The 23,524-nt window shown below is 39.0% G+C and overlaps 1 protein-coding gene across 11 annotated transcripts in view; it reads left to right on the top strand.

Moving 5' to 3' along the window:
- The window catches only part of FUT10 (fucosyltransferase 10), a 111,962-nt gene that overhangs the window by 48,660 nt on the left and 39,778 nt on the right, over positions 1-23,524 (top strand). For all 11 annotated transcript variants that reach the window (XR_002341171.1, XR_002341170.1, XR_002341172.1 and 8 more), the window contains one exon: positions 5,388-6,223. Coding sequence is in view for 8 of the 11 variants with exons in the window: in XM_021081788.1 (XP_020937447.1) it covers positions 5,388-6,223 (836 nt within the window). In the remaining 3 variants the exon portion in view is untranslated. The remainder of the gene's footprint in view (positions 1-5,387; positions 6,224-23,524) is intronic.

Below are 23,524 nucleotides of genomic sequence, written 5' to 3'. Positions count from 1 at the left end.
CAGGTGAGGAGGAAGCCTCTCCCTTCTCCTCTTTCTACCCCATGCCAAGCTCCAAAGAGGACTATGATTTGTGGCATAAAATGACATTAATTTTGAGTAGTTGTTATCCATACTTGGTGTGAATTGCTGTTCTGCACACTAGGAAAATCATGAATGTGTATGTCTATAAAGGTAGAAGGATAAAACATATAACAGCTTGTTAGGTTGATGTATAGCCTTTAAACATTTAGGCATTTGGTAGGCAGGACTCTTGCCTCTAGACCTGCTCTGTTAGGAAGGGACTGCAAAGTTACTGATTGACCCACAGTTCAGGATTAGTAAGGGGCTTGCGAAATTTCCACACCCAGGGGTAGAATGGATAGATGCCTAGTTGAACATGTATAATTAAGAAAGGGCTACATAACAGAGAATCGATTAAGGGGCAGGTAAAAGGACCATGAAGAGAGATGATGGGAGAAGAGGAAAGAATATGGGTCTGGAAGTTTGGACAAGAGTGACCTGCCAGAGGCCAGTGACCTGTCAGAGTCCCTCTGAATTGGCTAGAGCCAGGCTCTCTGCAGAGGTGCATGTGTGGCATTTTTGGTTAAACCCGAGAACCTTAGGGAGCATAAGTGGTTGATGGGTTGTATGGATAGGTCAAAAAAATTCACGTGAAATGGCTTTAAAAATAGCTACGAACTATGCAAATGCTAGATGAGGCATCTCCTTGGCCTAAATTATTTTTCCTCCAGAGTTTTAGTGTCCTCTCTGGGGGTATTTTGTGGGGTTACATTTCATGGGACATGCCATTTTAAGGTAGAGGTTCATTTTATTTATTTGTTTGTTTATTTATTTATTTTTTCTTTTTTAGGGCTGCACCCAAGGCGTATGGAGGTTCCCAGGTTAGGGGTTGAATTGGAGCTGTAGCTGCTGACCTATGGCACAGCGACAGCAACGCAAGGTCCAAGCTACGTCTGCAACCTACACCACAGCTCACCGCAACACCGGACCCATAACACACTGAGCAAGGCTGGAAATCAAACCTGCGTCCTCATGGATGCTTGTCAGATTTGTTAACCGATGAGCCACGATGGGAACTCTGGTACAGGTTCATTTTAAAGCAGTGATAAGGGAGTTTCTCTTGTGGCTCGGTGGCAACAAACCCGACTGTTATCCTTGAGGAACTGGGTTCCATCCCTGGCCTCTCTTAGTGGGTTAAGGATCTGGTGTTGCCATGAACTGTGATGTAGGTTGTAGATGTGGCTCAGATTCAGTATTGCTGTGGCTATGGTAAGGCTGGCAGCTGCAGTTCCTATTTGACCCCTAGCCTGGGAACTTCCATATGCTGCAGATGTGGCCCTAAAAAGACAAAAAGTAAATAAATAAATTTAAAAAATAAAATAAAAACAGAGATGACCAGAGTTCCTGTTGTGGCTCAGTGGGTTAAGAGCCCAATATAGTGTTCTTGAGAATGCAGGTTCAGTCCCTGGCCTCACTCAGTGGCTTAAGGATCTGGCCTTGTGGAAAGCTGCATTGTAGGTCACAGATGTGGCTGAGATCCAGTGTTGCTGTGGCTGTGGTGTAGGCTGTCAGCTGCAGCTCCGATTCAACCCCTAGCCCGGGAACTTCCATGTGCCAGGTATGGCCCTAAAGAAGAAAATAAAAATAAAAACAGATGACCTTTGGAGGACATGGTGTGGGAACATTTCTTTTTTCAAAATTAAAGCATGTCTTCTCCCAAGTGGACCCGGTTTTAAGCCAGGTAACATTTCTGTGGGTGTCTGTGTGTGTGTGTGTGTGTGTGTGTGTGTGTGTGTGTCTTTGTGTGTGCGTGCACATGCACCACGAGTAAGTTACTCAACCAGAATCATCATTGTCGCAGGGTCAGTAATTCCTCTGGTCTTTTGCCATTAGCCAGTCTGAAAACTCTGGTCCCTACCAGGGTGTTTTAACTCCACGTATATGACTCAGACTAAACTTTCTTAGTAGAGTGGGTCTAATAGTCGGTGTGGCCTTCTGTTTGCACCAGTTTGTGTGGGAATCATGAGTATATGCACCTGCAGAAGAAAGGGAGCACATAATCGTATCACAAAGACTTGTCACTCCTCTGGATGTCTGCCATTTATTATCATTCCTCTGCTTCGGTGCCATTTCGGATTCAGTCCCTACTGTCAGCAATCTGGCACTGCTTGCCAGCATTCATTCTATTCCATTTGTACTCCAAGTTGCAGTTCCCTTTACAATGTACTCTGATGCTTAAGGTGTTTGTCAGCTGTTATTTAAAGGAACGAATGAATTTGTATTCAGTAAACGCAAAATAGCCTAGAGAAATGAAAGTTTGAATCTGAAGTTAAGTGTCAGAACCGGTGAAGATGGCTGTATAAAACTACTGAACCAATCACATGCAAGTTAGTCACATTTTTATGGATTTACCATAGTTTAATTGGTTTCCATTTCTTTAAAGACCCCAGTTCTGATTCTTGTTTGAGTGAACATTGCCCTGGAGTCAGAGAGAGCTAAATAACCAAGCTACTTCCTGAGCCACATCCAATACCTTTTAGAAACTGCTCAATATCGCCACTCACATTCTAGGCAGTAAATATCCTCAGCGAAGTATTTTAGGTCTGTTATGCTTCTAATTTCAGAATTCTTGAGTGTTTACCATCTGAAGCTCTAAGTTTAGGGGAGGAGATCACTGGGCAAAATGACATATATTTTTTAATCTTCCTCAGAGACTTTCATTTGAAAGACTGAAGAAAAGCCCTATTTTAATGTGAGAGCACGTGTGCACATGTGCGTGCGTGCATATATCTTAGGGAGGTGATTAGAAAATACTTTAATTTAAAAAATTAAAAATTTTTTTTTGTCTTTTCTATGGTTGCATGTGCAGCATATGGAGGTTCCCAGGCTAGGGGTCTCATTGGAGCTGTAGCTAATGGCCTACACCACAGCCACAGCAACACAGGATCCAAGCTGCGTCTGAGACCTATACCACAGCTCACAGCAATGCCAGATCCTTAACCCACTGAGCAAGGCCGGGGATCGAACCCTCAACCTTATGGTTCCTAGTTGGATTTGTTAATCACTGAGCCACGACAGGAACTCCAGGAAATACTTTTAAAAGCAGCAAATGATGTGAAATGTTTCCGGCAAGTTAGGTTCCTTTAACTTTCCTCTCTATTAAAGAGGCGTTCCCCCACTATTGAAGATAGTCCTGCTTCTACAAACTAAACAGAATTCACATGTACGGGAACCTGCTGCTCTCATTTTAAAAAGCTTTTTGTTGTTTTTTAGGGCATGAGTATACGTGTTTCTTGCTTAGATTGTGCTGGCTATTTTTTTGCTACCACAGATTGCATATTCGAGAGACCCTATGCTCTTCTCTCCTTCCCAGCCTCCAGGTTCCAATAGCAACTTGGCTGAAGGTATATGAGCCTGGAAACCCTTATCTCCTAGTTATAATGAATGAAAAGCTTATAACTGGAACCAGTTTCGAGTCCCATTCCTATTACCAACACACAGACCTAGATGCTGGCCATGAAAAGGTCTAGCACAGCCTTTTTTATTCATTTTTATATACACTCTACTGATGTAGAGAAGCAGAGATAGAAGTTGGGTCCTCTCCATTCTCTGAAGCACTGGAAGCAGATTTTGTGTCTTTCTCTTTCCCTGCTCTACGTTTTGGATCTTTGCCGTGACAACCACAGGGTGATGCCCCCATGCGCCAGAGAACAGTTAGCAGCAGACAGCCATGGTGTTTGAGTCCCTCACTCAAGGCATCTGTGCCTGGTCCCCTAGTTAATTCTAGACCCACTGGTTTTAAACCATAATCCTTCCAACCTTTAATCTCATATCTTGGTCCCTGTCTCTGATTGCTAGGGATTGGACTCTGGTTCTTCCTCTCCTAGGCAAATGGCCTTGAATCTCTGCTCTACTGTGGGTGGGAAACTTTTTGTTTTAACTCAAGTTTATGGGTTCGGTTCCTGTCGCTGGCCACTTGACCAGCCTAGACCCTTTATGAGCAGCAACCATTTCAATGTTATAAATTGTTTTTCTTCTCAGGTTCTCTTTCATGTCCTCATGTTTGTCTGTTAACTGTTGCTGACCATCCAACTTTTTTTGATGCTAAAGGTCCAATACAGCAAATGCCAAGTAAACAAATATATAACCATTTTTTGATGTTAGTCTTTCCTTCCTGACTATTGAGAATAGAAGCCTATTGTCAAGACAGTAATACTTTCTTCAGCAGTTTCTCTGTGCTCCATCTGTGTCCTCCAGCATAATCTTATTTGGTCTTTAATTGTTTAAAACCTTTCTTGATTAATTGGTTTCTCATTAATATACTATTGGCACCAGAGAGAATGTGTTTATTTGAGAGAGTGTGCACTGGCATTACATAATTAATTTTTATGAATTCTACCAGAGGATATATTTTATTACACTAGAAGAATTTATTTGTTTTTTTCCCCCAGTGGATGCCAGAAGATGGATTTTTTGTGTATGTCATTTTTTTACGTTTAGAAAGATCACTGGACCAAAAAATCATCAGTGTCTGGAACACTTTAGAGGTTCTGTGTTATGTGTTATGATATTGTCTTAATTCTTCTTTCTCAGTTATAGAAATAACTTCTTCCTGATTGAGTCTCCACCCACACAGTCAGGAAACAATGGCTTACCACATCCATCATGTCTGTCTGCACGTTATCATGTTTCAAAGGTTTCCCCGATTAATCCAGTGGAAGCTGGAATCACTCATAATTATAATCCTGTTATGCCTTCTTTATTTCTTGATGTGCTTGTTAATTCTTGTCCATCCTGCAGTGGTCTGTAACATAGTGCTATTATCAGCTCTTAAGTCTTTAAAAGCCTCTTGTCTGCCATTTTGACTAAGATTGATTCACTGTACTTTGTCAAAATCGATCATTTTGGATTAAAAAAAAAAAACTGTCCTGTATATTTGTTCTGGCTACTTTTTGCATGATTTAACTTTTTCAGTTAATCAATCTGCCCAGCTGGTTGCTTTTCCCTTTTTGGCTTCCTTTCTCTTGAGCTTTTCTTTTTAAAGAACTGTATATCTCTTTATTTCTCCCTTCTTCTCCTAGGCAACACCTCTGGGAAGAAAAGCTAATTGCAGTGGAATGAATTCTTTAGGACCAGGCTAGACACTACTCCCTTTTCCTTTTTCATATAATGAAAGAGAGGGTCCCTTTCCTTGGTGAGGCTCTCTCTGAGGAGTTTCTAGGGTGAAAGCTTCATGATTGACTGCTAGGCATTTTGCAGACACTGTAACATGCTTCTTATATGTAACCTCACACTCCTCTGTGTACTGATATACCACACTCAGGTGGACTCAAACGTCAACACCGGAGTTCTTTTGGACACACTAGCATTGTCTTTTCTTCTCCTAGGTACTGACTTTAACATAGATAGCTTACCTCTACCTCGGAAAGCCCATCACGACTGGGCCCTTTTTCACGAAGAGTCTCCAAAAAACAATTATAAGCTCTTTCACCAGCCAGTCATCACCTTGTTTAACTACACCGCCACCTTCAGCCGCCATTCCCACCTGCCCTTAACTACCCAGTACCTGGAGGGCCCAGAGGTCTTGACGTCACTCCAGTACCTGGTCCCCTTGCAGTCCAAAAACAACCTTCGAAAGAGCCTTGCTCCGCTGGTGTACGTACAGTCTGACTGTGACCCACCTTCAGATAGGGACAGCTATGTTCGAGAACTTATGACGTACATCGAGGTTGATTCCTATGGTGAGTGCTTGCGAAACAGAGATCTCCCTCAGCCGCTGAACAGTCCAGCCTCTATGGACGCCGAAGGCTTTTATAGGATCCTTGCCCAGTATAAGTTCATCCTTGCTTTTGAGAATGCGGTTTGCGATGACTACATCACAGAGAAGTTCTGGAGACCTCTGAAGCTGGGGGTCGTCCCTGTGTATTACGGGTCCCCCAGTATCGCAGACTGGCTTCCGAGCAATAGAAGTGCCATTCTGGTATCAGCATTTTCTCACCCTCGAGAACTGGCAAGTTACATCAGACGGCTGGATCACGATGACCGACTGTATGCAGCCTACCTGGAGTGGAAGCTGAAGGGCGAGATCTCCAACCATCGCCTCCTCACTGCTCTCAGGGAACGGAAGTGGGGGGTGCAGGACATCACGCAGGAAAACTACATTGAGGCCTTCGAGTGCATGGTGTGCACCAAGGTGTGGGATAACATTAGGCTCCAGGAAAAGGTAAGTGAATCTAGCTTTGGCACAGAGGTGCCAGGCTGGCTGTCGTGATGTTCTCTGCTGCTCTGCCTTCTTCTGCTGCAGCGGCTGCGTCACTTCCTCTCATTTCTGTTCTAGAGGCCAGGCTCTGTGGGAAGGGTAAATATTTCATTTCTTTTTTCTTTTTTTCTTTTTATGACTGCACCTGCTTTTCTTTTTCTTTTTTTTTTTTCCCCCGCTTTATGGCTGCACCTGCAGCATGTGGAAGTTCCCAGGCTAAGGTTGAATCAGAACTGCAGCTGTCAGCCTACCACAGCCGCAGAAACACCTGATCAAGCTGAATCTGTGACCTGCCTCACATCTTATGGCAACACTGGATCCTTAACCCACTGAGCGAGGCCAGGGATTGAACTGGCATCCTTACAGACATTATGTCGGGTCCTTAACTCAATCAACTAAAACTGAAACTCTAAATATTTTGTTTCTATTCTTTGAGGACTGTCATGAAGTTTACTAGCCCTGTCCTTCTTCCCAAAGTCCTTAAATTCTCCTTTATTGTTTCTTCTGGAGGATACTGTACTGCAGGTTCTGGGCAGTGATACAGGAAGCTGTAGGGGAGGGAAGAAGGCCAAAAAAACAAAATAAAATAAAATAAAATGAAAGTTCTGAATCTCATCCACATGGTCAGTCCTTTAACCTCTCCATCAAGGCTGTGGTTTCTGCCAGACCCTTCATGCTCTTGCCCTGCTGTTTGCCATTTTGAAACTTACTTTCATTTCATATACACAATTAACCCTTCTTTCTCTCTCTGATTGTTGTTCTTTCTGTGTCTGACATACACACATACTTATTAATATATATATATATATTTATTTATTTTTTTGTCTTTTTGCCATTTCTTGGGCCGCTCCCGTGGCATGTGGAGGTTCCCAGGCTAGGGGTCTAATCGGAGCTGTAGCTGCCGGCCCACACCCGAGCCACAGCAACACGGGATCCGAGTTGCATCTGCAACCTACACCACAGCTCACAGCAATGCTGGATCTTTAACCCACTGAGCAAGACCAGGGATCAAACCCGCAACCTCATGGTTCCTCGTTGGATTCGTTAACCACTGAGCCACGACGGGAACTCCCATACTTATTAATATAAAGAGGATATTCAAATAATTTGGGGATAATCCTTAAACTACTTATTTTTCTTAAATTATTGTAATTAATGTTCTTAGTAACATCTTCAAATTCTGCATGTTCTTAATGTTTCCTTTCTTACTTTATTATTTATGACAGGAATGGTTCCACCTTATATATAAATGATTTTATTAAAAGGAATCTTGTTGAAAGAAAAAGATTACTTTCTGCTGTCTTTGAGATTGGTCCTGCTTGGCCATCACTCATCATTTCCTTGACTCCTCTATGCACATTATGTTTTAGCTAAATTCTCTAAAGGCAAACATTTTTGTTAAATATTTAAATGTTTATTTTGGTTATTATATTACTTTCAGGTCAAACATAAACCTAAACAGCGTTTGGAGTTATTTTAATGTATTGAACATATACCATATGAGGCTTTCATGTGCTAAATATGTTTATGTTTAGAAAAATTTTAGCTAAATTTAAAATATTTGTTTTAATAAATTTAAACTACTTGTAACATTTTCATAATTAAGAGAATTTAAATTATTCTGTTTTTTTAATAAGTTTTTCTCATAAAATCTTTTAAGCTGAGTGTCTTGGTTAGCAACAGGAACAGTAAATATGACATCACTCTTCTCAGAGAATGCATGCTGATTTCCAGTGACTTCCTTTATGACCTAATTCGTAGGGTGACCTTACAGCAAAAACCAAAAGACACACACACACACACACACACACACACACACACACACACACCATTGCAAAAAGCATGTGAGAAAGTAGAAGCCACATTAATTCCCTGTGCTATACTCATTTTTTGAAGTGTATAATTTTATTTTATTTTTTAACTTAAAAGTTTTTTTGTTATAGTTGATATGCAGTGTTCTTTCAATTTCTGCTGTATCCATTGTTGATTCTGAAAATGTATCAGAGCAGAAAACAGAACTACTGAGGGGGAAGATTTGCTTGGGTTGCCTTTCACTATCCTTTGCAGGGTTGGAGATTATGTTTACAGAAAAATGAAAGAACCATGCAGATTCTAACTGCTTGTGCATCTCACAGAAGCCCTGTTGGGATGATGACTGGGGACTGGAAAAGAGGATATAGCGACATTGGGAAGTGGCTTTTTAAAAGATATGGGGAATACATACATTCTTGCATTTCCAACAGAAAATGCTCTTTGATTGCTGTATTTCAGAGTGCCTGAAGGAGGTGTAATTGATGTTCTTTTCTTTGGAATCTCTGAGGAAAAATAGAGTAGACCTTCCTTCAGCATGCCGCTATTCCTCCTAGAGAGGTGATCAGTGGAGGTGTTGGAAGACTTTGCTTGCATTTCAAAGAACGTGATAAAATTTGCAAATGCTAATGTGCTACGTTTTGAAAAGCAGAACACAACATACCATGAAAGTAAATTAAAGGGCATTAGGCCAGTTGTTTTCATTTGCATTTATTTTACAAGATTTGTTACAGCTTATATATAGGTATGCCTTAAAGTAAGCTTCTCAGGTATGTTTCTTTACTTTCTCCCTTTCAGACAAAGAAAAGCTGAAAGAAATAATTTGATCTCCTCCAAACTTTTTTATCTTACAATTGTTTATAGTTTGTGTCATTGTATTTAGATGAAGAAAATATTAGAATATCAAATGCATTTCCCCTTTATTATGCTTCTTCTTCTGATAAACATACACACCTAGTATGTTAGTTAGCTATTGCTGTATAAACAATACTGCCACAAATTAGTGGCTTAAAACAACATACGTTTGTTATTTCAGATATTTGTTATATCCTCTGTGGGTTAGGATTCTAGTTACGGCTTAACTGGGTTTCCTGGAAGGCTGCAGTAAAGCGTCAGTGAGTGAAGGGTTCTCATCTGGAGGCTCAGCTTCCAAACTCACATGCCTATTTCAGATTCCGTTTCTTGAGGTTGTAGGACTGAGGGCTTCAGGTTCCTGCTGGCTGGAGGCTGCCCTCAGCTCCTGGAGGCTACCCATGATTCCTTGCCCTGTGCCTTCCCAACAGGGCTGCTTGATTTCTCAGAGCCAGCAAGGTGTGGAGAAAGTCCAAGACCAGTGCTCCTGCCTTATTGATGTAACCACATGTATGTAATCTCCTGCATCCTCTCACCTCTGCCATGTTCTCTTGATTAGAAGCAAGGGACAAATAACACCCACACTTGAGGAGAGGGAATAATACAGTGGTGGGACTACCAGAAGGAGGAGGTCATGGGTCCATCATGAGTCTCAGCATCACACCTAGTGAGCCTGAGTGGGCTTATTCTCAGTGTTGTCTGCTCGCTTTATGTAGGGCAAAGTCTTTCAGTATTGAAGAGGCCAACGTAGGAGTTAATTGTAGTCAGTTAAAAGGGCATTTATTGATGAATTATCCTGACCTCAGAGAGACAACAGGTAATAACTGGAAATTTAATTTTATAGAACTGCGATTTTTTTTTTTAAAATTAGTCTTATTGAAGTATAACTGACTTACAATAAGCTGCATATTTAAAGTGTACAGTTTGATCAGTTGTTACATGTGCATATACCTGTGAAACCATGACTGTAGTCAAGAAGACAAAGATAACTATCTTACCCCCAAAATCACTCATGTCCATTTGTGATTCATTCCATCTCCACCTCTCCCCCTTCTTCAGGCAACCACCTGTCTGCTTTTTGTCATTTTTGACAAAGAAGCCAAGGCAGTTGTCTAGAATTTTATATAAATGGAATCAGATGGTGTATATTCTTTGGTGTTCTGGCTTCTTTCATCCTGAATGATAGTCTTGACATTTATCCACAGTGTCACATTTATCAATAATCTGTTTCTCTTTATTGCTGAAGTTTGGATATACCAAAATTTGCTTACCACCTGTTTCCAATTTTCGGCTATTACAAATAAAGCTTCTATGAATATTCACGTACAGGTCTTTGTATAGATGTATGCTTCCATTTCTCTTCCATAAATACCTTGGTGTGGAATGGCTAGGTCATAGGGTAGTGTACATTTAACATTTTGAGAAACTACCAAATTGTTTTCTAGAGTTGTTCCTTCTTTCATTCCTGTCAGCATTGCATGAGAGTTCCATTTATTAACAATTGGTGTGGTCAGCCTTCTCATTTTTGCCTTTCTAGTGGGTGTGTAGTGGTATCTTACTGTGGTTTAATTTTCCTTTTCTTAACTAATGATGTTGAGTATATATATATTTTTTTGGGGGGGATTTTTAGGGCTACACCTGAGGCATATGGAAGTTCCCAGGCTGGGGGTCAAATTGGAGCTGGCCTGTGCCACAGCCACAGCAATGTGGGAACCACGCTGTGTCTTCAGCCTACATCACAGCTCATGGCAGCGCCAGATCCTTAACCCACTGAGTGAGGCAAGGGATTGAGCCTGCATCCTCATGGATACTAGTTGGATTCATTTCTGCTGCGCCACAACGGGACTCCCTTTAGTTTTTTTTAAGTTAAAAAATTAAATTATAAAATTAAAGTTTTTTACATTTTTTAAATTAAAAAATTTAAAAAGTTTAAAATTTTTTAACTAAAAAATTAAAGTTTTTAATTTTTATGAAATCTAGCTCATAAATTTTTTTCTTTTATAGTTTGTCTACCTGTTCAAAGACATCTTTGTCTACCTGTTAAAGTCGCTAAGATTTGCTTCTCTTTTCTTCTAGCAATTTTGTAATTTTAGCTTTTACAGTTAAGACTGTGATGCACTTAGGGTTGGTTTTTGTGATGTGGTATAGTGTAAGAGTGAGTTTTTTATTTGTATATCCAATTATATCAGCCCCATTTGCCAGAAAGATCATTCTTTCTGATTGAATTACCTTGACTTTTCTTTTTTAAAAGTCAATTGGCCATATATGTGTGAGTCATTTTCTGAGCTGATCAGTATGTTTGTATTTGAGTACTGCTACTATATAAGAAGTCTTGAAATGAGGTGTGTGATATGGGTGCTGAGAAGTGTTCCGCAATGACTTCAATGCTCAAATCTCAGGAAAGGAGGCAGGAGTCACAAGGAAGGGGGTGAGATGTGCAGTTGTTTGGAGCCCTCCATGCTGAAACATGAGACAGGTGAGGTTGAGAGGCTCAGGTAGAGCAGAGTGTCCCTCATCTGTGTCCCCTCTCCCCTCGGTCTGGAGACCCACTGTTCAACTTCCTTTGGAGAATACGATTTTGCTGGGATGGGGAGCATAGGTTTCCTCTTTGTGCAGATTGATTATCTGGAACCTTAATTACCAAATGACCTTCTTACTAAAATGACATGCAACTCTTCTGTTTTTAGTCCCATTTTTATACCCATTTCCTGAGATTCTTTATGCCACCAAATTCTTAATACCTTGGGGATGCTGCATTATAGATTGAGTTGCTTTACTGCCTTCCCACTGCTTTTTAGAACTCAGCTTTCTCAGGTCAACTAAGTCATTTGCCGCCCATTGCTGATCTCTGCAACTTCAAAGTGTTGTTGCTGTTGTTTCCATTTTTTTGTTTGTCCTTGTGAATTTATGCTTTAATAAAAAACTCCTTACTGTCATTTTAGTGGTAGTACTAACTCATCATTGGGAATAATAACCCTAAGTTATCAAATGGACACCTGCCAAAAGAGAAGTAGCTGCTTTACATTCCTTCCTTCCGTTCGTTCGTTCATTCCTTCCTTCCTTTCAATTATTTTTACTTTTTCCATTATAGTTGATTTACAGTGTTCTGTCAATTTTCTACTGTATAGCAAAGTGACTCTCTCTCTCTCTCACATACACACACATACACACATATTCTTTTTCTTACATTATCCTGCAATCATGCTCCATCACAAGTGGCTAGATATAGTTCCCACTGCTGTACAGCAGGATCTCATTGCTTATCTGTTCCAAATGGAATAGTTCGCATCTATTAACCTGAAGCTCCCAGTTCATCCTACTCCCTCCTTCTCCCCCTTGGCAACCACAAGTCTGTTCTCCTAGTCCATGAGTATCTTTTCTGTGGAAAAGCTCATTTATGCTGTATATTAGATTCAAGATATAAGTGATATCATGGTATTTGTTTTTCTCTTTCTGACTTACTTCACTTAGTATGTGAGTCTCTAGTTCTATCCATGTTGCTGTAAATGGCATTATTTTGTTCTTTTTATTTATTTTATTTTTTATTTTTTTCTTTTTAAAATTGTAATTAATTGTTATTTCCCCAATACATTTTTTTCTACTGTAGAGTGTGGTGACCCAGTTACACATACATGTATACATTCTTTTTTCTCACATTATCATGCTCCATCATAAGTGACTCAACATAGTTCAGTTCCTAGTGCTGAACAGCAGAATCTCATTGCTAATCCATTCCAGAAGCAATAGTTTGCATCTATTAACCCCAAGCTCCCAATCCACCCCACTCCCTCCCCCTCTCCCTTGGCAACTACAAGTCTATTCTCCAAGTTCATGATTTTCTTTTCTGTGGAAAGGTTTGTTTGTGCCGTATATTAGATTCCAGATATAAGTGATATCATATGGTATCGTCTTTCTCTTTCTGACTTCCTTCACTCAGTATGAAAGTCTCTATTTCCATCCATGTTGCTGCAAATGGCATTATTTTGTTCTTTTTTATGGCTGAGTAGTATTCCATTGTGTATATATACCACATCTTCCTAATCCATTCACCTGTTGATGGACATTTGGGTTGTTCCCATGTCTTAGCTGTTGTGAATAGTGCTGCAGTGAACATAGGGGTGCATGTGTCTTTTTCAAGGGAAGTTTTGTCTGATATATGCCCAAGAGTGGGATTGCTGGGTCATATGCTAGTTCTGTATATAGTTTTCTAAGGTACCTCCATACTGTTTTCCATAGTGGTTGTACCAATTTACATTCCTACCAACAGTGAGGGAGGGTTTCCTTTTCTCCACACCCTCTCTAGCATTTGTTATTTGTGGACTTATTAATGATGGCCACTCTGACAGGTGTGAGGTGGTACCTCATAGTAGTTTTGATTTGTATTTCTTAATAATCAGTGATGTTGAACATTTTTTCATGTGCTTGTTAGACATCTGTATATCTTCTTTGGAGAAATGTCTATTCAGGTCTTTTGCCCATTTTGCAGTTAGGTTGTTGGGTTTTTTTGATGTTGAGTTGTATAAATTGTTTGTATGTTTTAAAGATTAAGCCCTTGTCGGGTGCATTGTTTGAAAGTATTTTCTCCCATTCCGTAGGTTGTCTTTTGGGTTTTTTTTTTTTTTTTTTTTTTTTTTTTTTTTATGGTTTCCTAATCAGTTTGATTAGGTCCCATTGGTTTATTTCTACTTTTATTTCTGTTGCCTTGGGAGACTGACCTAAGAAAACCTTTGTAAGGTTGATGTCAGAGAATGTTTTGCTTATGTTCCCTTCTAGGAGTTTCATGGTGTCTTATGTATAAGTCTTTAAGCCATTTTGAGTTTATTTTTGTGCATGGTGTGAGGGTGTGTTCCAGTTGATTTACATGTGGCTGTCCAGTTTTCCCAGCACCATTTTATATTCTTGCTCCTTTGTCAAAGATTAATTGGCCCTAGGTGTCTGGGTTTATTTCTGGGTTCTCTATTCTGTTCCATGGGTCTGTATGTCTGTTTTGGTACCAATAGCACACTAACTTGATTATTGCGGCTTTGTAATATTGCCTGAAGTCTGGGTGAGTTATGCTTTCTGCTTGGTTTTTGTTCCTCTGGATTGCTTTGGCAATTCAGGGTTTTTTATGGCTCCATACACATTTTTGGATTGTTTGTTCTAGGTCTGCAAATAATGTCATGGGTAATTTGATAGGGATTGCATTGAATCTGTAGGTTGCTTTGAATAGTATGGCCATTTTTATGGTATTAATTCTTCCAACTCAGGAGCTTTCCATTTCTTTGAATCCTCTTTAATTTCCTTGATTAATGTTTTATAGTTCTCAGCATATTAGTCTCTCACCTCTTTGGTCAGGTTTATTCCTAGGTATTTAATTTTTGGGGGTGCGATTTTAAAAAATATTGAATTTTTATATTCCTTTTCTAATATTTTATTGTTAGTATACAGAAATGCAACCGGTTTCTGAGTGTTAATCTTGTATCCTGCTACTTTGATGAATTTATTGATTGGTTCAGTAGTTTTGTGTAGAATCCTTAGGGTTTTCTATGTATAGTAACATGTCATCTGCATACAGTGACGATTTCACCTCTTTTCTTCCAGTTTGGATACCTTTTATTTCTTTTGTTTGTCTGAGTGCTGTGGCTAGGACTTCAATACTATGTTGAATGAAAGTGGTGAGAGTGGGCATCCTTGTCTTGTTCCATATTTTAGTGGGAAGGCTTTCAGCTTTCTCCATTGAGTATTATATTTGCTATGGGTTTGTAATGAATGACTTTTGCTATGTTAAGGTATGTTCCCTCAATACCCACTTTGGTAAGAGTTTTTATCATTAATGGATGTTGGACTTCCTCAAATGCATTTTCTGCATCTATTGAGATGTTCATGTGGTTTTTGACTTTTCTTTTGTTAATGTGGTGTATGATGTTGATTGATTTGCATATGTTGAACCATCTTTGTGAACCTGGGATAAATCCCACATGGTTGTGATGTATGATCCTTTTTATATGTTGTTGAATTTGATTGGCTAAATTTTTTTTTGAGAATTTTTGCATCTATATTCATCAGAGATATTGGCCTATAGTTTTCTTTTTTTGGTGGTACCTTTGTCTGGTTTTGGTATCAGCGTGATGGTGGATTCATAGAATGTCTTTGGGAGTGTTCCTTCTCCATCTGTCTTTTAGAAAAGTTTAAGAATAATAGGTATAAGTTCCTATGTTTGGTAGAATTCGCCTGTGAAGCCTTCTGGTCCTGGACTTTTATTTGTAGGGAGTGTTTTTATTACATATTTAATTTCATTTCTAGTGATCACTTTTTTCAGTTGATCTATTTCTTCTTGATTCACTTTTGGCAGGCTGTAAGTCTCTAGCAAGTTGTCCATTTCATCTGGGTAGTCAAATTTGTTGGTGTATAATTGTTCATAGTTTTCTCTTATGGTTTTTTGTATTTCTGCAGTATCTGTTGAGATTTCTCCTTTTTCATTTCTTATTTTATTTGTTTTTTTCCTCCCCTCGTCTTGGTTTGTCAATTTCACTTGCTTTTTCAAAGAACCAGCTCTTGGTTTTATTGATTTTTTGTCTATTGTTCTTTGAATCTCTTTTTTACTGATTTACTCTCTGATCTTTATGATGTACTTCCTTCTGGTGACTTTAGGTTTTGCTTGTTCTTTTTTTTTTTTTCTAATTCATTTAGGTGGTGGGTTATGTTGTCATCTTGAGCTTTTTCTTCTTTTTTGAGGAAGGCCTGTTATCTCTGTGTATTTCCCTTTAAACACTGCTTTTGTGGCATCCCATAGATTTTGAGTGGTTGTGTCTTCATTATCATTTGTCTTGAGGTATTTTTAAATTTCTTTTTTGATTTCCTCATTGGCCCATTGGTTTTTTTTAGTAGCATGTTGTTTAGTCTTCATGTAGTTAGTTTTTTCTCATTTCTTTTCCTGTGGTTGATTTCTAGTTTCATGCCATTGTGGTCAGAGAAGATACTTGAAATAATTTCTATACTCTTAAATTTGTTGAGGTTCATTTTCTGCCCCAGTATGTGGTCAGTCCTTGAGAATGTTCCATGTGCACTTGAAAAGAATGTATATTCTAATTTTTTTTTGCATATAATGTCAATTAAGTCTAACTCTTCTTTCTTTCCTTCTTTCTTTCTCTCTCTCTTTCTCCCTCCTTCTCTTCTTTCTTTCTTTCCTTCCTTCCTTTTCTTTCTTTCCTTCCTTCCTTCCTTCCTTCTTTCTTTCTTTATTTCTTTCCTTCCTTCCTCCCTCCCTCCATTCCTTCCTTCCTTTTTAGGGCTGTACCCATGACATATGGAGATTCCCAGGCAAGGGGTTGAATAGGAGCTACAGCTGCCAGCGTACGCCACAGCCACAGCAACATCAGATCCAAACTGCATCTGTGACCTACCCAACAGCTCACAGCAATGCCAGATTCTTAACCCACTGAGCAAGGCCAGGGATCGAACCCACAACCTCATGGTTCCTAGTTGGATTTGTTTCCCCTGCATCTCAATGCGAACTCCAAGTCTAACTTTTCTACTGTGTCATTTAGGATCTCTGTTGCCTTATTGATTTTCTGCCTAGAGGATCTGTCCACTGATGTGAATGGAGTGTTAAAGTCTCCTACTATTATTGTATTCCCATCAGTTTCTCCTTTTATGTCTGTTTGCATTTGTTGTATATATCTGGGTGCTCCTATCTGAGGGGCATATGTATTGACAATTGTAATATCCTCTTCTTGAATGGATCATTTTATCATTAAATAGTGTCCTTGTTTGTCTTTCTTTATGGCCTTCATTTTAAGATCTATTTTGTCTGATATGAGTATTGCAACTCCTGCTTTCCTGTCTTGTTAATTGGCATGAAATATCTTTTCCCATCCTTTCACTTTGTCTATATGTGTCCTTTGCCCTAAGGTGAGTCTCTTGTAGACAGCAGATTGTAGGCTCTTGCTTTTTTATCCATTCTGCTACTCTGTGTCTTTTGATTGGAGCATTCAGTCCATTGACATTTAAGGTAGTTTATTGATAAATATGTATTTATTGCCATTTTAGACCTTGTTTTCCAGTTGATTCTATGTTTCTCCTTTGTTCCTTTCTTTTTTTGGTTGGATGATTTCCATTTATTTTATGCTTGTGTACTTTTCTTTTTAGTTTTTGTGAATATAATGTTTGGTTTTGATTTCTGGTTGCCCTGTTTTTTAAGTATGTTATATATTTTTTCTTTGAACACACTTTCATCTAATATGTACTAAACACAAAACTTATTCTTCCTGTATCATAAATGTCACCCATTAAAAGTTATCCAATAGACATATCTTAGGTCAAAATTTTTCTTCTTAAAGATTAAGCATAATGTAGGTAGTTTGGATAATCTTTTGAAGTTAGAATTATAAATAAGTTATGAAAATGGAGAGGATTTCTAAGAAAAAGGAAAGATTCAGTCTGCCATGCTTCTAAAAAGCAAGGCAATTTAGATATTTCTATTTTATTTGAAATAAACAAAGCAGGAGTTTCCTTGTGGTTCAGTGGGTTAGAGATCGGCATTGTCATTGCATCATCTGGGTTGCTGCTATAGCTCAGGTTCGATCCCTGGACTGGGAACTCCCACATTTTGGGCATGGCCAAAATGAAAAAAAAAAAAGCAGACAGTCTTGGGTTAATAGAATTTACTTTCAAACAAATGTATGTATAGTAATCTCATTTTTAAAATATTTTATTTATTTATTTATTTGTTTTTCTTTTTAGGGTTGCATCTGCAGCATTTGGAAATTCCTAGGCTAGAGGTTGAATCGGAGCTGCGGCTGCCAGCCTACTCCACAGCCACAGCAATCTGGGATCTGAGCCACATCTTTGACCTGTGCAGCTTACAGTAATGCTGGATCCTTTACCCACTGAGCGAGGCCAGGAATCAAACCTACATCCTCATGGATATTAGTTGGTTCTTAACTTGCTGAGGCACAGTGGGGACTCCCTCATTATTTTAATATTTTAAATTGAAAATGTGAGGGAAAAATTCCAAGTGGGCAGTTACAGTTGCCTCATGCTTTCTCCATATAAACCATGTATTTTCCTATTTTGATTTTTCTTTTCCTACCTTATTGAAGTGGTGGTCTTAGAATCATAGAATGTCAGGGTTAAAGGTAGCTCAGAGATCTTATAATTCAGTATCCCTTCAGCTGCTGAATCCTACCATTTCCTTTGACTCCTGTTTTTTATTACATCTTTCTGCTGAAATTCCCCTTATATTCATACATGTTATCTATCTTTTCCACTGTATGCTTTGACATATTAATGGCAGTTGCTTTACTTTATTATTTATAAAATATTTTTATTGGGATATAGTTAACTTATAATGTTGTTTTAGTCTCAGGTGTACAGCAGAGTGAATCCATTATATATATACATACATCTGTTCTTTTTAAGAGTCTTTTCCCATATAGGTCACTAGAGAATATTGAATAGATATCCCTGTGCTTTACAGCAGGTCTTTGTTAGTTAACTTTTTTTTTTTTTTGGCCATGCCCATGGCATGTGGAAGTTTCCTGGTATGGGATTAAACCTGTGCCACAGCAGTGACAACCTTGGATCCTTAATCTGCTGTGCCATTAGGGACCTCTTTTTTTAAAATCTATTTACTAGATAGTAATGTGTAATGTTAGTCCTAACTTCCTAATTTAACTACCCTCCCTTCCTAATGGTAGTTATTTTAAAGTTCCTATCTGACAGTTCCAACATCTCAGTCATCTTTGAGTCTTGTTCTGTTGATTGCTTTCTCTCTTGACTTTTTTTTTTTTTTTTTAAATATGTCTCATGATTTTTGATTGATTGCTGGACATCATGTACAGCAGTATAGAGACTGAGGTAAATAACATTTATGCTCAGAAATGGGCACACCTCTTTTTTCTATCAGGTTGTAAGTGTGTGTCGGGGGTTGAGTTGGTCTAGTCAGGAGGTGAGTTAAATTTGGGTTTGTGTTGCCACTGTTACCTTTAGTACTCCACAGCTTCAAATGATTCCAGTGTTAATAATTATGATAATTAATAATTAGGTATTATTATAATTAATTGTAAGAATTACCTGTGCTTACAGTGGGTCCTGGAACTAAATAGTTTTTCTCAGCACTTCTTCACCCTCAACTGTGGGCAGTTCCAGCATTGCTGTGTCACAGAGATGGTCTCCATGCTCTTGCTCCTCTATCAGCAGTAAACTCTTGTTGCTTGTTACTTAGTGGTGGGATCGAATTGTGGGCAGTGTGGGTTCTTTGTTGTCTTGGCTGCCTCAGGCTTGGACAGGTTTTGCATTCCTCCATCTCAGGAGTGAAACTTTCTCAGTGTTCCTGCCCCTCCTTCATATGGCCGTCAATGTCTGCCTGATACCTGTGGTTGGTTTGGATGGGAAAGCATTTTGTGTCCTTCCCAGGGGTAGGTGGCCTGTAGGATCCTAGGCTCAAAAGAGTGTTCAGCCTCCCCTGAACCACAAGAGAGATGAATTTTGCCTGGGGAAGGGAGAGATTTTCCTCTTGGATCTGGGGACAGAAGGTTTTCCCCTGCTTCTTCAGTGGCTTGAGGCTTTTTCTCTTGATGAGGGAAGGATCTGGGGAGATGGAAGGGGCTTCCTGAATGTCCCCCTGCAACAATTGATCACCCTTAATTGCTTTTTCCAGTCTCCTGCTCTGGCCCCAATCTTCCTCCTGGGCATCTGATGAAAGTCTATAGAAAAGAGCTTTTGAGTGAGTTCGAACTCTTTTTTTGTTGTTATTGTTGTCGTTCAGATTCCAGCTATTCCAAACTGACATGGTAACTATATTTTACCTTTAAGGATGTGTTAAAATTGTAGTTGGTTTCTTTTTACCTACTAGGGTGGTAGCCACCTCATTTGCCAAAGGTGAAATCGATCCTGTATCCTTACTCCCTTGGAGGGTCTTGTCACTCTGTGGGATTCAGTTTACTTGGTTGCTGTGTGATCTCATTTCCCTGACAAATTCAAGAAAAGATACGAATTTGTGGATATCTGACTTTTTCCTTATTGTTAAAATAAGAGCCATATTCTCCTTGGAAGCAAAATATTTATTAATATATTTAGGAACAGCATGTTTTCCTTCCCAGATCTCAGCTGGAAAGGCAATTTGGGATGCCGAAAGTTCATTACTTCTAAATATGTCATAGTTCTTTCATCAGATGCACTTCCGTCAGGCCATACTGTGATATTTCTGGAGGAACACTAGAGTTAAAACAGTCCATTTCACAAGATTCTTTTCTCTGTGATGTCACCTCTGATGGAACTTTATCCTACACTGTTGAAAGAATTTTGAGTGGGCAGGCAAGGAAAGAGAGTGTTACTACTGACTTTCTCATGTAGACACTTATGCAAGGTCAGGGTTGGGAAGGCCATCAAAGGTTGTGTGGTCAGTTCCACTTCTAACTGACTGGTGATTCAAGTATCATGAACAAGTCATCCACTAATTTGTGCTGGAACATTTCCAATGCAGGCAATTTCATTATTTTTTAGGGTAGGAAATTTTATCTATTGTTAGTTTCAACAGTTATATTGGTCTTTATATTGAACCCAGACTTACCCCTCTATAGCTTGCTCTTAATCACCTGCTTCTAACTCTGGTTCAGCCTTGCAGTTGTATCTGTCAGTCAATAAAGGAAATGGCCTTTGCAAAGTTGTTTTGTGGTCATCGCTTTGGGTCTTCCTTATTTGAGTCTGGTCTTCCCCAAATACAGTCTCCAGCCCACCGTGAACTTTGTTTATAGTAACCATAATTTTCTTTTTTGTCTTTTTTTGTCTTTTTAGGGCCACCCCCATGGCATATGGAGGTTCCCAGGCTAGGGGTCGAATTGGAGCTATAGCCTCCAGCCTACACCACAGCCACAGCAATGCTGGATCCAAGCCGTGTCTGTGAACTACACCGCAGCTCATGGCAATCCTGGATCCTTAACCCACTGAGTGAGGCCAGCGATCGAACCCACAACCTATTGGTTCCTAGTCGGATTCATTTCCGTTGCGCCATTTTGAGCGTACTGTTGGTCCTTTGAACTTTGGGTTGGTATTTATACTTCCCAGATTGTAAGTATTAGCATTTCCTAATGGTTTGTTATTTGGATTTGTGTTCTGGTTTTCTTTGCTCAATTATGTTTTGGTAGAGAATCCTAGCTCTACTTCTAGGGTCTTGGAAGTCAAACACATGATCATTTGTAAGTAGTTCTCAAGAGAAGGGAAGATTTAGGCAACTCCATGCTTTATGCTCTACCAAACAAGTTAGTTCACTCTTCTAATTGTACTCCCTTTAGATTCTTCAAAACAAGCTATAAGTTCATTCTAATCTCTTTTTCAGACTAAACACCCCTAATATCTTCTCATATGTTTCCTATGGGAATTTTAAAGAAAAGAGAATGTGTTTATCCAACCATAGGTAGGTACCCACATTGTTATATTTCAGATTGGTTTTTCTGCTCTGCTTTATAAATCTGGTATGGATGAAACCCTATAAATCCTACTATTTTCACTATTTTAAAAAATCTTTTTAGAAAAAGGTAAACATGCACGTGGACTTTTTAAAACATCAAATAATTTTGTGAAGTTAGTTAAAAAAAACCCAAATCTTCTACTTTTTTCCCCTTTTCTCCTTCCCCCAAAGCAACCACTTACCACCATACTTACTAATTATTTTGGTAATTACTCAATGTTTCTAAATAACATGCTTTTTAAAAAATTTAATGATTTTTATTTTTTCCATTATAGCTGGTTTATAGTGTTCCGTCAATTTTCTAGAGTACAGCAAGGTGGTCCAGTCACACATACAGATATACATTCCTTTTTCTCACATTATCATGCTCCATCATAAGTGATGTAGATATAATTCCCAGTGCTATACAGCAGGATCTCATTGCTTATCTATTCCAAAGGCAATAGTTTGCATCTATTAACCCCAAATTCCCAGCCTATCCTACTCCCTCCCTCTCCCCCTTCCCCTTGGGAACCACAGATCTAGTCTCCATGTCCATGAGTTTCTCTTCTGTGGAAAGGTTCATTTGTGCCATGTATTAGATTCCAGATATAAGTGATATTATATGGTATTTGTCTTTCTCTTTCTGACTTACCTCACTTAATTGCGAGTCTCTAGTTCCATTCATGTTACTTTAAATGGCATTGCTTTGTTCTTTTTTATGGCTGAGTAGTATTCCATTTTGTATATATGCCACATCTTCTTAATCCAATCATCTCTCAATGGACGTTTAGGTTGTTTCCATGTCTTGGCTATTGTGAATAGTGCTGCTGTGAACATATGGGTACATGTGTCTTTTTCAAGGAAAGTTTTGTCTGGATATATGCCTAAGAGTAGGATTGCTGGGTCATATGGTAGTTATGTGTATAGTTTTCTGAGGCTAAATAACATGCTTATACTCTAATTTTTGATATTGCCTGTATATATGATTATGTAACTCATTCAGAGATGAGCCATGTAGTATACTACAGTTTGTTTCCTTTTGCCTGTACAGCTGTTGTTTTCCACCCAGTTAATAATTATCTTGCTTCTTATTTGACATATATATAGTTTCGTTTTTTTTTTTTTTTTTTTTTTTTTCGCCATGACTATGGCATGTGGAAGTTACTGGGGCCAAGGATCAAACCTAGGCTGCAGTAGTGACAATGCCAAATTTTTAACACTAGACCACCAGGGAACTCTTGATTATTTTTATATTTTTAAATCACTAATTCAGTCCTTGTGGATGGCTTGAATCTCCTCCAAAGACGTTCAGCTATCCTAGGCATCTAACTCGTTGCATTTTGTTGACTAGATCTCTTCCGAAGCCTCCTGGCACACCCCAGTACATCTGGCTGCCCTCCACATTGTATAGAGAGGGTCAGCCTGACACCTCCCTTACCCAGCATTTTGGGAATTTCCTTTCTTGTCTTTTTCTCTCGTATTGGCACCTCTGTTTCTCATATGTTTTTCTCCCTTCTTCTTAGTTTGCCCTCTTGTTTTGGTTGATTATACCCTCTGATAATTTCTTAAGAAGGCATGTATATGTCTTCATTTTTACTCTAACATTTAAGCTACTGTTTAGCTAACGTAAGCTACTACAGTGGACATCAGATTTTCTTAGAATTCAGAAGGCATTTTGTTATTGTCTTTAAAGAAAACTTTTAATTTTGAAATGACTTTAGACTGATGAAAGAGTAACAAAGATCATACAGAGCTGCTGAGTAGTCTTCACCTGGCTTCTCCTAAGAGTTAATGTTTTACATAACTATGGCACCATGGTCAACACTGAGGAACTAATTATCTGACTTTTGCCTTATTGTCTGTCTATCTTTCTCCCCACCCCACCCACTTCCTTTCTCCCTCCTTTAGAAAATTACGTAGAAATTTATTGGAAGAAATATTTAGAAAATTATTGGATGGCCAAATCCTGAATGGAGTCTTCCAGGCAGCATGAATAGCTGCTGCGTTTAGCCTGATATGGACCAAGGGTGGAATCAGGGCGACTAGTTAAGAGACCATGGAAATAACCCAGACAGAGTTTGGACAAGCACGTAGCAGTATAGGTCCATGTGAAGCGCTGTGGAAGTTTGGAGGTCCTCTGCAAATGTTAGATATTTTTAACGTCTAGAAGA

Source organism: Sus scrofa, unplaced genomic scaffold, assembly GCF_000003025.6.
Source record: "Sus scrofa isolate TJ Tabasco breed Duroc unplaced genomic scaffold, Sscrofa11.1 Contig2345, whole genome shotgun sequence".
NCBI classification, from domain to species: Eukaryota; Metazoa; Chordata; class Mammalia; order Artiodactyla; family Suidae; genus Sus; species Sus scrofa.
This window is presented reverse-complemented; position numbering and strand designations above follow the sequence as displayed.